The 15458-nt window shown below is 53.2% G+C and overlaps 2 protein-coding genes, 1 non-coding gene and 1 pseudogene across 3 annotated transcripts; all 4 read left to right on the top strand.

Annotated features, from left to right (window-relative positions):
- Positions 1-1374: 1374 nt before the first annotated feature.
- LOC112897403 (thioredoxin-like protein YLS8) lies at positions 1375-3914 on the top strand. Its single transcript, XM_025965692.1, has 2 exons — positions 1375-1746; positions 3347-3914. Exons 1-2 carry the CDS (start codon positions 1627-1629, stop codon positions 3653-3655), a joined length of 429 nt encoding a protein of 142 aa, XP_025821477.1. The 5' UTR covers positions 1375-1626; the 3' UTR covers positions 3656-3914.
- Positions 3915-4331: 417 nt separating this feature from the next.
- On the top strand, positions 4332-7200 carry LOC112898262 (annotated as a pseudogene).
- Positions 7201-12191: 4991 nt separating this feature from the next.
- LOC112897220 (U-box domain-containing protein 19-like) lies at positions 12192-14655 on the top strand. The gene has a single exon (XM_025965469.1). The coding sequence runs from the start codon at positions 12311-12313 to the stop codon at positions 14432-14434; it is 2124 nt and encodes a 707-aa protein (XP_025821254.1). The 5' UTR covers positions 12192-12310; the 3' UTR covers positions 14435-14655.
- A 478-nt stretch (positions 14656-15133) lies between these two features.
- Positions 15134-15206, top strand: TRNAK-CUU. Its single transcript has one exon. It is a non-coding gene; the product is annotated as a tRNA-Lys (tRNA).
- Positions 15207-15458: the final 252 nt, after the last annotated feature.

Genomic DNA, 15458 nt, shown 5'->3' on the forward strand with positions numbered 1-15458 from the left:
GGGCTTTGCCCTTGCCCATGCGGCCATGCGCGTGAGCTGGTGAAGACGTGAGGTGGAGAGGAGGGTCTGCATTCTGATGCGGTGCAGTGCGTGCATCAGTGCATGCACATTCACGCTTGCTCGGTCCTGCCTGCCTGCAGCCGGCTCCTGCTAGGGTGCAGCTGCAGCCTTGAAAAAGAATGCGGGCGGACAGATGGAGTGGGACGACGGCATGGCCTTCATGTGATGCGGCACGCACACTGACACTGACACGCAACGCACACACGGGGGACTGGGCTAGGATAAGGTAGATTTTTGGGATTTTTTGTAGCTGGGCTGGAGTTTCTAGCCTTGCTTTTTTTTCTGCAACGATGATGAGGAAACGATCTTTGAGGTAGAGGACTAGAGGTAGGTGCAACGTGCTCTGTGAATCTGTGGTCGATCTCCTTTCACTTTCAGTATAGCCGAGATGCTCCTTCAAGCACAAGCAAGCTGCATTGCATGCATGCATGCGCTTTCCATTGCTGCCGTGTATCTCAAGGCATAGGTGCTCTCTTCGTTTCCGAGGGGTGTGTGTGAGAGAGAGATTGGAGTAGCGCTGAATGAGCGTGGGACATGCCGAAGCCACGCATGTTCAGAGCCCAGAAAAGTCAAGGCTCTGCTTTTGAGGCCCCTCCAAAGTCAGCTCCTGAGAATGAACGGTGCTGGAACAGCAACAGGACCCGACTGCAGGAGGAGTTGTGCTTGGCTTGTCTGGTTTTATTTGCACTGCCGTTACGGTTGGACTCTGGAGTCGACGGCAACGTCAAAAGTCAACACGGTCTCTTTCCGGATAAGCTCACGCTAGATCGCGTCGGAAAAAAAAAGGAGGAGATAGGATAGGCTTGCTGACTTTTGGGTCGCGGCGCATGCCTTTGGGAAATGGCATGAACCACCCTTTCTTCTTTTTATCTTGGGCGTCTAGGTAAACATGCTTGCCGGCCTTACGCTAGCTTTCTTAGATTCTCATCAGGACAGGACATTGTAGCTTCTTTCAGAGGTAAAGAATATGTTAGCTTTTCATGCTAGAGGCAGAGGACACGAGCATATGACCCAAAGGACGAATAAAAAGGAAGGGTGCTAGGAAAGAGGAAAACGGACTCATTCATTCAATCGCTTCGCGGCTTTGCCGGTGGGCCTAGAAGGCCTCGTGACGGTCATGAAGCCCATGAGGCCATGACGGCGAGGAGGAGATCTCAGTGGGCCTGGTTTCCTTTAGGATCCTCCTGGACTTGCGCTTGTATGGCCCAACGTCCGGTATTGGGCCGGGATTAGGGCCTTCCAGGCCGAGGCGGGCACGCACGCTCAGGCTCTGCCGGCCGTCGAGACCAGCCTTGATCCACCTCCACGCGTGTGCCGCGTGACGCTGCAGCGAACTCTTGACTCTGACCCGTCTCCGGGGAGCGGAGCGGATTACCTGACCTGCCTCCACCCGCCATCCGGGCGCGTCCTCCGCTTCCGCCGCCGCCGTCTACCTCCAGATCCGCTAGTGGGTCTCAGGCGCTCCTTCTCTGCGAACCGATTCTTCTCGCGAGTCAGCGGCTCGGCGCCCGCAGAAGACAAGAGTCGAGAAGAGGAGGAGGGGGACCCGGCCGGCGGCGGAAGAAGATGTCGTACCTGCTGCCGCACCTGCACTCGGGGTGGGCGGTGGACCAGGCCATCCTCGCCGAGGAGGAGCGCCTCGTCATCATCCGATTCGGCCACGACTGGGACGAGACCTGCATGCAGGTACCTCGAGCGCCTCCTAACCCTAGCTCCCGCTCTTCCTCGATCTGCGTCTGTTCGATTCGCTTGCGTGCGATTTCGGTCTGTTCCTGCCTATGGATGCCTCCTGTGCTGTACTTTGGGGTCCAGGTCGATGGGCCATGGGGGGAGTGTGGGAATATCGAATTCCTCGAGGCCAGGGGATTTGCTGAATTTAGGAAATTGAGGATAAGGATTTGTATTGTGGGCGCTGCAGTAGGTTTCTCGAGTTCAGGAGAATCGAGCCAAGGGTTCTGATCACTGACGCATACACGAACTATTGCAGTTTTGCTGGTATAGTTTGTGCAATCCGTGTATCCTCATGTTAATAAGTGAGCGCGAGTAGGGATTATTTACGCTATGATACAGACGGGTAATAACTGGTCTATAAACTTGCCATTTAGGAGCTGCATCGCTAGCTTCCTGCTTTGTTTGTCGCTATAAGGTCAACGCTCATACTGTCTTCGGCTTTTATGTTGTTGGGGGATAGATTGATTGTCAATGCAAAATTGTACTGGGAATACTGTATTCCAGTAAATTTCTCCTCTTCCCCAGACAAAACAAAGCTATTGTTCCGCATAGGGAGTTAGATAAACTTGAAGTCTATTTAACCTTGCATGATTTTAAAGCTTATTGGGAGTTACCATGTTAAATTAAAGTAACTGCTGGTAGGGCAGTATCTTCCCAGTGAGTTATGAGACTTAGCATTTGTTTCCGCCTGTGGCTGCTTTCCTGCTTGTGGAAGCCTGTCCTTTTTGCTTGAGACATGTTGCTACTGAATTTATTGAAGAATCCTTAAAATTGTGTCAACATTTGTTGTGGAGAAGATGCAGACAAGTTAGGTGTTGTTTAGGGATATTCAGTCCAGATTCTGCATAAGAGAATTCTGATTCTGAACTGTAGTAGTTTGCTGATTTAGAGTCTGTAAACTCTTGTTCCACATGTCGATTGATCAGGAGACAGAAAAGTAAATGAGATTTGGGGCTCTGTGCACCCTGTTGCCTGTTTGCTACTTGGCCGATTAAATTATAAGAACAAACTGTTGTTTAGTAGCTTTGGTTGTATTGTAGCACCACATGTTCCAGTTATGTTCTGACCTTGATTGTATTGTAGCATTACATGTTACCGTTGTATTCACTTGATCCTTATGTATGTCATGTGATATTTTGTTAGTTTAAGTTTGGAACAGAAGTGTATCTCATAGTGATACCGAACAGCTGTAAAAAGACTTTGCTTTGTTTCCTTGAAATAAAGTGGGAGAAACCTTGTTTCTAAAAAAGGTGGATAGGGCGTTTTCTTTGTCAAGTAACATATTACATCTATCCGTTCATGTTGAGAGCTAACTGGCAACTTAAATGCTTCATTTTGGCATTAGTTGCTCAATGAAACTATAAAGTGATGTAGCTTCGAGGTCTTTACTTCAATGCTTTGTGAATAACTACATGTCACGTTGTTGCTTGTTAACTCTGACATGGTCTTGTGATTTGGTTCCAGACTAATTTAGTGCTGCTGTATGATTTGGTTCTACACTTATGTAGCACGCTTATAAACAACTTCATTCTTACCCACTCTTGTTTATGTTTAGATGGATGAAGTGCTGGCAGCAGTCGCTGAAACCATAAAGAACTTTGCGGTTATCTACCTTGTCGACATCACCGAGGTCCCTGACTTCAACACCATGTATGAGCTGTACGACCCATCAACAGTCATGTTCTTCTTCCGGAACAAGCACATCATGATCGATCTCGGGACGGGAAACAACAACAAGATCAACTGGGCCCTGAAGGACAAACAGGAGTTCATTGACATTGTGGAGACGGTCTACAGGGGTGCCCGCAAGGGCCGTGGTCTGGTGATCGCTCCCAAGGACTACTCCACCAAGTACCGTTACTAAGAAGACCGGCATTCAGGTTCGCTGCTGCTACTGCTGTTCAGCAGTTCAAGTCGCTAGCCTAGTGTCTTCAACTTGTGTTAGGGGGATGTTTACTCAGACAGTCAGACAAGGGGTGTTTGCTTCGAGTGTTGCCTAACTGTATCATGGCATGCGTAATAAACCTGTAAAGTTGTAGCCGTGAGCTGATTGTTCGGGGTATCAATAAAACAGCATTTGTGTTGACTCTGCATCTATAAGAAACGATTGCTGGTTTGGTACTCGAGACTGCCCAATCCATGGCTTTTTTTTATAGGAATCCATGGCTTTGTTCTGTATATTGATGAGTATTCCTCGGTCTGAAGTTCTCCTATTGGCGGAGTACTTTTTTGCTGGTGCCACTAAGACTTTGATTTGGGCCTTTTTTACCCCCATTCACCGGATTCGGTCCTACGCTCTGATGTAAACACTATGGAATCCATTGTGTTTTTGTTTCATGTCAGTCTAATAAGAAGCCAAGGCAACAGCCGTTCCAAGTTATGCTTGCTTGAAAGAGTAGTTTGAAAGTCACTGCCAAAGTCTTAAACCACCATATGGAGACATCATCTGATCTGCCCAACGGGTGGCAACTCACTCACCTCCTCTTGTTTATCTTCCCCACGCGCCCCCGGCAGCGCTCCATCTGCGTTTGCTAGCTACCATGGTTGTCTGCTCGACGGCCACCGCCGATGACGCGGCGCCGCGCGTCGTGGAGGACTGCCGCGGCGTCCTCCAGGTGCTCAGCGACGGCACCATCGTGCGCTCCGCAGCGGGCGCCGTGGACGTCCCCGTCGACCCGTCCGTCGAGTGGAAGGACGTCGTCTACGACGCCGCGCTCGGCCTGGGCCTCCGCGTGTACAAGCCGCCAGCTTCGTCAGCCGCGGCCTTCGCCGACGGCGACGCGGGAAGCAAGCTCCCCGTCGTGGTCGCCTTCCACGGCGGCGGCTTCTGCATCAACTCCTACGCGACCCGCAATTCCACGCGGCCTGCAGCAGGCTCGCGGCGGGGGCGGGCGCGCTCGTCCTCTCCGCCGACTACAGCCTCGCCCCGGAGCACCGCCTGCCGGCCGCCATCGACGACGCGGCCGCAGTCCTCCTCTGGCTCCGCGGCCAGGCCGCCCGCTCCCCCTCCTCCGACTCTCCGAGTCCGGCGGCGCCGACCCCTGGCTGTCCGAGCTCGCGGACCCGGGCCGGGTCTTCGTCGCGGGCGAGTCGGCGGTCGGCGTCCTCGCGCACCACCTCAACGTCCGCTTCTCCGGCGCGCCGGGCGTGCGCGCGCTCCACCCCGTGCGGCTCCGCGGGTTCGTGCCGCTGATGCCCTTCTTCACCGGCACCGAGCCGACCCCCTCCGAGCTGCGCTGCCCGGACGACGCGTACCTGAACCGCGACATGTCCACCCGGTTCGCGCGGCTGTGCCTCCCGCCGGGCGCCACCGCGGACCACCCGTTCCTGAACCCGTTCGGGCCGGGCGCGCCGGCGCCGGACGCGGTGGCCCTCGCGCCGACGCTGGTGGTGGTGGCCGGGGACGACATCCTGCGGGACAGGAACGTGGAGTTCGTGAGGAGGATGAGGGGGATGGGGTAGCCCGTGGAGGTCGTGGAGTTCCCCGGGCAGGGGCACGCCTTCTTCTCGCTCCGGGCGTGGAGCGAGCCCGTGGGCGAGCTGGTCCGTGTCTTCAAGCGGTTCATGGAGGAGGCACCCACCAATCATGAGCAAGCACGAGGATCAAAGGACCCACCTAACAGCTTAAACATATTCTCAATCCAAGGCAACACCTCTCCGATCAATTATAATATATTGTTCAGCATCCTATGGATCAAATGGTCCACCAAAATATGCAACCAACCTAGAACTATATCAAATCACCCAGAACCGACCTTGGGGCCCACCTGCCAAAGGCGGTGGCCAGGGTTCAGCCGAACCACTGGTTCGGAAGAACCGCCACTGGCCCCGTGCCTCTAGCTTCCACATGTCGACTCCTAGTGAACTTTAGAAGGCGGTTCTGCAAGGCTCCACGAGATTGCCAGCCAGGAATCCATGGTACACCCCTATAAATATGAGGGGAGGGGGCTAGAATAGAGACACACAACACACATACAACCCTTCACTTTCATACTTGAGCTCTAGGCTCATCTCTAGAGATGTTAGGAGAGAGGGAGAGAGTGACTGCGCCAAGTCACCTAGAATAGACCTTAGGGCCCACCTGCCAGCCTCCTGGCCAAAGTCGGTGGCCAAGGTTCGCCCGAACTGCCATTGGGCCCCCGCTCCTCCAGTTTCCACATGTTGATTCCTGGTGAACTCTAGAAGGCGGTTCTGCAATGCTCCACGAGATTGCCGGTTGGAAACCCCCGGTACACCCATATAAATATGAGGGAAGGGGGGCTAGAATAGAGACACACAACACACACAACCCTTCACTTTCATACTTGAGCTCTAGGCTCATTTCCGCTGGGTCGCATGTTTGCACTATATTTTTCAATTTTTTGTGAAATCTCTTATAGTATAGCTAATTTTTTAATTGCGTTGTGACATAGGTTTCGAATGAGGTGACCTGTATTTTTTCACATAATGAACGTTGTTGAGGAACATGATGATTATTTTGTGCAAAAGAGGAATGCAGTCGGTGTGCTAGGACTAACTTGTTTGCAGAAGGTCGTTGCGGCTTTTCGTATGTTAGCTTATAGAGTACCGGCTGATGCTTTGGATGAGTACTTTCGTATTGGTGAGAGTGCTGCTCTAGAAGCTTTGAGGAAGTTTGTAGTAGCTGTTGTTGAGGTTTTCAGACCGGAGTACATGAGGCTGCCTAATAAACAGGATACTGCTAGGTTACTTGTAATTGGAGCGAGCAGAGGATTTCCTGGTATGCATGGGTCCATAAATTGTATGTATTGGAGCTAGAAAAATTGTCCAATTGCATGGTATGGTATGGAATGCACAGGAGACCAAAAAGGAGCCTACAATTATACTGGAAGCAGTTGCATCTAAAAATCTATGGATATGGCATGTATTCTTTGGCATGCCTCGTTCACACAATGACATTAATGTGCTTCAAAGATCTCCTATATTTGCCAGGCTTGCTGAGGGAGAAGGTCCAAAAGTTAATTACAACATCAATAGACATGAATATTCAATAGGTTATTATGTAGTAGATGGCATATATCCGCCGTGACAACTTTTATTAAGACCATTCCAGAGCCACACCACAAGGTAATAAGAAAAAATATTTTGCAAAGGCACAAGAAGCATGTCGAAAGAATGTTGAAAGGGCATTTGGGGTTTTACAATCTCGCTTTGCTATTGTTCGTGGGCTGGCACGTTTGTGGGATGAAGACACGCTCCGTAATATTATGACGGCTTGCATCGTAATGCATAATATGATTGTTGAAGACAGAGCGGGATGAGCACTGAGGACAATATAATTACAACTTCGATGATATAGGTCAATATGTTTGCAACTACGAGGACATAGGAGAAAGGGTGACTGTTTCTCGTAATGCTGCACCTGAATTAAATGCTTTCATTCAGAATTAAAAAACATGAAGAACAAGAAAACGCATACTCAGCTTAAGGCAGACCTGATCGAGCATTCGTGGCAGAACCATTCAGATTTATATAGTATAGATTAAGAATTATTTTATGTATTGCATTCAATAATTTGTGGCAGAACATGATACTATTACTTATATAACTTTTGTTTGAACAGTACGATGAACAATAATAAAATAAGAATATTTTAGTGACTTTAAAACGCAACTCAAATTGAACTCAAACTGAACTCAAACTAGACAAAACTAGATATTGAAACGGCCTGCAAGAATTTCATTCTAACGCGTTTCATAATATTGCTGCTACTTGTAGTTTATTGTACTCAAATCCAATCTAAGAATTCTCTCCTCTTCCGGATCTCTTTGGAACTCAAACTTTTCTTTCTCTAATTTGATCCTTTCTTCCTGCAAAGCAAAGGCTTTATTGCGCCTCTCTTCTTTCTTCAAGTTTTTCTCAACGTCAGCTTCTTTCTTCTTTGCCATTGGATAGTCCACTGCTTCGATGGTCGAACGTTGGTATAGCTTCTGTTTCTCCTTCTTCTTTCCATCAGATCTTGCAGACGGTTCGGCATCAGCACCACCAGTAGCAGGGGCAGCATGGGCAGCCGGGACAACTATAGCTCCAACTGATGCAGGAGATGAATTTGCCACTATCTTCTGTTTCTTATTGCTGATTTTTTTGCACTTTCAATTTTCTTCCTCTTTTCCAAATAGGCCCTGTACCGGTGCATGGTTGGCTGGGAACACAGGCGTATATGCAGGCCGACATCTAATCTAGCCTGGGCAGTCGTAGCTCCTAATGATTAGTATAAATGCATAGAAGTACTATACATAAATAATAATAATGATGATGCAGGGACTCGGATCAATAATGTTATTGTGAAACATTTTCGATAGTGATCAATTAGTTTAATTAAATTATTTAATTAATGATATGGATAATCGAAGCGGACTCTTCAAGGGATCGGACCTCTCCAAGGGATATCTTCATACCCCTTGAGACTACATATATATATATATATAAACATTTACATCAATGAGAATCTCTTACACTTTTGCCACGTTTCATTCTCTCTCAACTTTCACTTCTAACGAATGGTTTCGCAGCTGCAGCGATGGATCGGATCCGGCCAGCACCCTGCAGGAGGAGGCAGCGTCGAGAGCCTGAATTGAACGATGGAGCAGGCTCGCGTGTTATTCAAGCTTCATTTGATTTTTTATTATCGTCGAGGAGCGTGGTCAGCTGATCTATCTGACGCTCTTTGTAAGTGGGTGGAGCCGGCCGGAAATGCCACCTTAAAATCGAAGGCAATTACCTACGAGCCATTGAAACAATGAAAATCCCTTGCCTACCACTAGAAAAGTTAGCGCACCTTCAATGCCATCAATTTCTTTTGTTAGACCTCTTACTGCCACTGCCGTCTATTTTAGAGCAAACGGCAGCTAACAGATGTCGGAAATGTCGCCTTTGCGCTCAGGCTCTTCTTCTAAACAACCCTTTCTCTATTCTCTTCTCCCAAAACGAGTTTGTCTTCGTGAAAAATCAATCCAAGTGCGAGGAAGCGGCGCAAGCGGCCGCAGGCTCGGACCCGTCCTCATCATTGCCGTGGCCCGTTAGCTCGGCCGGCGGCAGGCGGCCACACCACAACTCTACCTCAACGGCCATGGCGCCTCCACCCAGCCACGCTGCTCGCGTGGATGCACCGCTCATGGATCGTCGTGCCGAGCTCGGCCTTTGCCTGCTCGAGCTGGTCGCCGAACTCGACGAGGGAGGAGACCGCGTGGCCGTCGCGAACTTCAGCGCGACTAGATCCACGCGAGATGGAAGGTGAGAAGGGCGGAACGTGGCACACACACGAGCACCAGCCGCAGAGCAGCCGGTCGGATCGAGCTCGCTGTCGCCGTACGCGACGCGGAGTGCGCTACGACTCTATGAGGAAGGACGCTAGCGCGGCAGCACGGACGAGAGGATGACGAAGGCTCGGGGGCGCGGCAGATTCCTAACGGGGAGCTCGACGTACACTAGCCGGTCGAGCAAGACAGGCGGCGGCGGGAGAGCAGAGAGAGATGGCCCCACATCCATCCCCAAATGGCAAAAGGGTAAATGGTAAAATTTTTGCTCCAATCACATCAGATGTTTGGACGCTAATTAGAAGTATTAAATATAGTTTAATTAAAAAACTAATTACATAGACGAGGACTAAATGACGAGACGAATCTATTAAGCCTAATTAATCCATAATTAGCAAAATTACGGTAGCATTTGCCCTTTTGCACTTTGAGGTGTTTGGATCCAAAAGTGCAAAAAAAAGTGCAAAAGAGCAAGAGTTTTACACTTTCTCTTTCTCTTTCCCATTCATCCAAACATGGCCTAAGGACATTTCTTTGAAGAATTGAAACCTAACAGCATCTTCAACTTCAAAAATGACAGTAGTAGCGCTGAAGGGTCTAGAAAAACAAAATGATGGCATAAGAGGCATCATGATTTTTTCAGTGGTAAATCAGGAATTTCGACTTTTTGTAGTGGCTCACAGGCAATTATCTCTTAAAATTGTGCCCGAGGGTGCATGGCACGGCGACCGACCGTACCAATCATCAGGGCACTGAACACTTGCGGACTCCAACCGGTCACAGCACAGTAGAACATTCTCTGAACCCCACGACGGCCAGGGCGTAATCGCCGGCCGGCGGAGGCACGCTTGGCTAGATCTGGATTTGTTTGTGGCTCGCTGATGTTGCCATGCCGCGAGCGGTCTGGTCGGCCGGGAGCACGAGAGGAGAGACGACGACGGCATTTGTGTGGTACAGCGTCGCGATCATCACACTAGCTTTTTAAGGGAAACAAGTAGCCACAATCTATCTACTACGAACGATCCTTCAACCGGCGGTTACCTTTGCCTAGCATAGCTTGGTTTTGGCTCGCGAGCTCACGGCCATGATGACGACATGCCCGGGCAACTCCGGAGTCCGTACCGTACGCTACGGACGACGGCGGTCCCCGCCGGCGCAAGCGCGCACGTTCGTGAAGTGCACGCGGCGGCGTGCCGGCGGCGCCGCCCGAAGCCCACGCCGCTGGGGGCAGTGGGGCGGCGGGATGGCGCGGCATCGGCCAGCTGGGCCCGGCCGCCGACCACTCGTGACATGGGCGCCTCTCGCCGCGAGATCTTCGTCGTCGCCACGTGCACAAGTCGGCGGTCAGGTGGGCCAAGATCTGCTTCGTAATTCTTTCATTCCCAGCAGTAGCAGACGGTCCCGGCGGCGTACAGCCAAGTACAAACGTGGCAGGCGGCGGCACGCGCTCCGAGTCCGAACGGGGGCGCGTGTACGGAAACGCCAATAATATAATAGCGCCTGCTTCTACTCGAAACGAATCGCGGGTGTTCGGCATTAATAGGTGTAAATTAGGTACACCTTCAAACTATTTTAATCTATTTTAGTTTAAATATTTATATTATTTATTTAAAATTAAAATCTATTTTAGAAAAATAGTATAAATATTTAAACTAAAAAGTATTGGAGGTGCATCTAGAGATCACCAATTTGATCACCAATTTGCACCTCTAGGCATTAGCTAGTCACCACTTACACAGGCTTTCTGAAACTGCACCTCCAGCAACATGCAGCCATGAGATCGATCACGCCTGGTTTGGAAGAACGAAATCTCATGCAATCCAACCACATATGCAAAGGGAGGTCTCAAGTGGGGATGCCAAAATTAAGATGAATTTGGTTCTAAATGGAGCAAAAGCATGGAGCTGTCGTAGACGGTAAAGGAACATAGAGTGAAGGTGAGGATGATGCGAGGAAGCTCACATAAGTTTGTTGGGCAATTTCTTTATATGCTACCGAGAAAACTTGTAATCCCTCATATGCTATTATTGTGTCTATGACATGTGGGTCCCCCATAGTCACTAACAGTGGTATATAAGGGATTTAGGTTTTAACCAATGGTACGTGAGAATTTTTTTCAAATTTGTCCAATCAAGGGTCAAGGAGATAAGGAACGGTTGAGGCCGATTCGAACTTTTGAAGATGATAATGGTAAATGATGAGTAGAGGTAGTTGATTCCTAAGACGCTAGGATCCATCGACATCCAGATGAGGTTAAGAAGATTAGAGTCAAAACGAAAAGGACCGTATTGCCACCAAGTTGTTAATAAGATGGAAGATTCTGCTTAAGCCAGGCACAAGAGTTGATGGTCATATGCATTGGAGTGCTTGAATTGAAAGGGGGAGTCAACCACCAAGGACCGAGTGGAGCAGCTCAGCCTCTGCAAAAACCTCAAGAAAGAAAATGCCTTTGAGGTGAACTTGGCCGATCACGTTGATCGCCCCCTCTATTTCTTTGACGGACGTGTCTCGAATACGTTAAACTTGTGCAACGCAAGACAACAGACACTCTACACTTTGTTCCGATAATAAAGCGGTCAATTTTTTTTTGTAAAAAAAGGAAAAGGGTGGCCGTTAGATATATGGATGAACTTAAAAGTTATCACGTGCTGGGTGAGCTAAAATGCACCCAAATTTTTCGTGACTGACCGAAAACTCCAGGCTTCAACATTTCCTGGAACGCAAAAAGCCAGCCTACGCCCATCCAAGCTGAGGTGAATCCGATCTGGATTCTTTTACTCGAAACCAGCTTGATCTAGCTTGTCAAGGTTATCTCTCCTGTTCGGTTTGGCGCCGATGATTCGGGCCTATCTTTAATATCCTCGAGCCACAGCCGCATCCAGTTCGTTAGATAGATCGTCCAGCGCGGCACCTGCACGGCGCCTCCATAAATTTGGCGCGTAATCCCCTCGCCGTCGCCGAAGCTGCCCCTCACCGTCCGGGAACCATCGCCGGGGGCCCGCCGGCCACCGTCCACGTGGACAGATCGCCACGTGCCCCCCCATCCGGCCCCGCGGGGGCAACACGTGTGCCCGCGCCTGTATAAGTACGCGCGCTTCCAAATTTGGCCGGACGCCGCGACGGCAGGAGACGGACAGAGACAGAGAGAGGAATCGTGTTCTTGGATTGGATCATCCCTGCTGCTGCTCGTTGAATCTTTTTCCCCTGTCACGAATTTCTGTGCTCCGATCGCCGGAGGAGGAGATATGCCGCCGCCGGACGAGCGCGGGCAGCAGCCGAGGCGCCGGAGGATGCTGGCGCGGCCGGCGGTGTGCCCGTGCGAGGCCATCGCGCCGGCGCCGCTGCTGGCGTCGCTGCTCTCCCTCGCCGCGGACGCCGCCGGCCTCCAAGGGGACGCGCTCCCCGCGGTCCGGGGAGCGGCGCGCGAGGCCGTCCGGATCGCCGACCTGCTCCACGCGTTCCTCCACGCGGTCCGCGGCGCCGCGTCCGGCGGGGACGCCCGCCCGCTGCCCGACGAGGCGGTGCTGGGGTTCTCGGAGCTGCACGTGGCGCTGCAGAAGCTGCGACTCCTGCTCGCCGACTGCGCCCGGAAGGGGGCGCGGCTGTGGGTGCTCATGAACGCCGAGATGGCCGCCTCCGAGCTCCGGGTCGTGATGGGGTCCGTCGCGACGGCGGTGGACACGCTGCCGGAGGGCGTGGTCGCGGCGTCCGCCGAGGCGCGGGAGCTCGCGGGGCTGGTGTCAGCGCACGCGTGGCGCGCGGCGGCGCGGCTGCGACCGGACCCGGAGGACGACCGCGCGGCGCGGGGCGTGCGCTCGGTTCTCGCGCGGTTCGCGGGCGGCGTCATGCCTGACGCCGAGGACGCCCGGCACGTGCTCGACCGCGTCGGCGCCGCGACCTGGTCGGGCTGCGCCGAGGAGGGGGCGTTCCTGGAGGCCGAGCTGCTCGAGCGCCTGGAGACCGGCGGCGAGGACGACAACGACCTCGTGCTCATCGGCGGCCTCATGGCGTTCCTCGTCTACTGCCGCGTCGTCTTGTTCGACCGCATTGACGATGCCGACAAGGCCGAGGCGGCGGCGGTGGCCAGGCCGCCGGCCAGGTGCGCGGCGTGGATCAACCCAGAGGCGCTGCAGTGCCCGATCACGCTGGAGCTGATGACCGACCCGGTGACGGTGGCCACCGGCCAGACGTACGACCGCGCGTCCATCAAGAAGTGGATCAAGAGCGGGTGCCGGACGTGCCCCGTCACCGGCGAGCGGCTCCGGAGCGCGGAGCTCGTGCCGAACGTCGCGGCGCGTGGGATCATCGAGCAGCTGCTCCTCAGCCGGGGTGTCCCGCTCCAGGAGCCCAGCAGCAAGCACCGATGCGCGGTGGACAAGACCCTGGCGCCGTTCGGCGCGGCCGCGGCCGGCGGCGTGCGGCTCGCCGTGGCGTTCCTCATCGCGAGGCTGTCCAGGGGCACGCCCAAGCAGCAGAAGAAGGCGTCGTACGAGGCCCGGAAGCTCTCGAAGCGGAACGTCTTCTACCGGGCGTGCCTGGTGGAGGCCGACGCCGTGCCGTGGCTGCTCCACCTGCTCTCCTCCGGGGACGCGTCCGTGCAGGACAACGCCGTGGCGGGGCTCCTGAACCTGTCGAAGCACCCGGCCGGGCGGCGGGCGCTGGTGGAGTCAGGCGGGCTGGGGCTCATCGTGGACGCCGTGAACGTGGCCGCCAGGGTGGAGGCGCGGCAGAACGCGGCGGCCGTGCTGTTCTACCTGTCGTCGAACCCGGAGTACTGCGAGGAGATCAGCCGCATCCCGGAGGCGATCCCGACGCTGGTGCACCTGGCACGGGACGGCGCGTACCGCGGCCGCAAGAACGCGCTGGCGAGCCTTTACGGGCTGCTCCAGTGCACCGACGCGCACGGGCGGGCGGTGTCGGCCGGCGCCGTGGCCGCGCTCGCGGGCCTGCTGCTGGGCTCCCCTGCCGCCGCTGCCGCCGAAGGCGACGACCTGGCCCTCGACGCCGTCGCGCTGCTCGCGAGGATCGCGGAGCAGCCGGCCGGCGCGCGCGCCGTCGCGGCGAGCTCGGAGCTGGTGACCCGGCTCGTGGACTTCCTCGGCGAGTCGGCGTCGCGGTCCGCCAACGAGCACGGCGCGTCGCTGCTGGCGTCGCTGGGCCGGCACGGCGGGGACAGGGTGCTGGCGCTGCTGGGCAAGCTGCCGGGCCTGATGCCGGCGCTGTACGCGCTCATCGCCGACGGGACCCCGCAGGCGGTCAAGAAGGCGCGGTGGCTGGTGAACGAGATCCACCGGCACTACGAGAAGCGCCAGGCGCCGGCGGCCGCGCGGGCGCCGGCGGGCGGCGACCACTGCGTCATCCGTGTATAGCCGCCGTGTACATAGCACGCACGAGCTCGTCGTCAGTCACGCGTTGTACATTTGGTCCAAAAGTTTGTTCTTCGCCGGCTCGAGTTTTTCGAAGAGCCAGGACGGATTTCGGCATTGTTTCGTCGTGAGATTTGTGAATACGAACGAAATTGTACAGGGAATAGTTTGTACTTGTAAGTTGTTTTTGTGAATTGTGATAATGAAAATCTGTGAGTGTACAGAGGACAGTTTGTGCGTGGTTCATCATATCATACTCCAAATAGCGTGTTTTTTTTTTTAAAAAAATGGATTGGCGGATGGGAGTGCGCAGGCAGGCACGTCGTGTGAGAGTGAGGCTTCCGATAAGCAGAGGAGTCGTCTTCTCCCGGCAAGGGATGGCGTTGATGGCATCTAGGACGTCGTATTCAAATGCCTACGGGTTGCTTGGCTGATTTGGTTGGGATTTGCTCTTGCTTGCCATTTGCAGTTTCGCAGGGGCCAAGCAAGCAGCTGCTTTTGCTTTCTGTGTATCATGTGTCTCGGTGCAAGCAAGCACCAACATTCTCAAGAATGGATGCGTGTGCCGCGTAACTGTGGCGCTGCTTTCCTGAGTATGCAAGAAATGTGTTTTGCAGTAGCAACACTCGCACTGAAACTCCGAACGAGATGCAGAATCAATGAGGCTGTTCCTGGCTGTGGGCTCTTAGATCCTGACAAGTAGCCCGTCTAGCTCAGTCGGTAGAGCGCAAGGCTCTTAACCTTGTGGTCGTGGGTTCGAGCCCCACGGTGGGCGTTTGTTTTTATCTTTCTACTTTTTTTTTTCTCAATCAGTTTATTTGGTTTTTTAACTGAAAGCTCAGTGTCCGCTACCTTTGAGCATGAGTTTTGAAAGAAAATATTGCATGCTTGAGGCAGAGAGCCCTAAGATACCTGACATTTCTTTTGCCTCAACTGCTTTTGAAGTCGGATTGTCCGTAACCGCAGTTTCCAATTTCCATTTCTGAAGCCTGCTTCTAACGTGCCTATTGGGTATCACGGCAATTTT

The sequence above is a fragment of the Panicum hallii genome, chromosome 6, assembly GCF_002211085.1.
Source record: "Panicum hallii strain FIL2 chromosome 6, PHallii_v3.1, whole genome shotgun sequence".
In the NCBI taxonomy this organism is placed as follows: domain Eukaryota; kingdom Viridiplantae; phylum Streptophyta; class Magnoliopsida; order Poales; family Poaceae; genus Panicum; species Panicum hallii.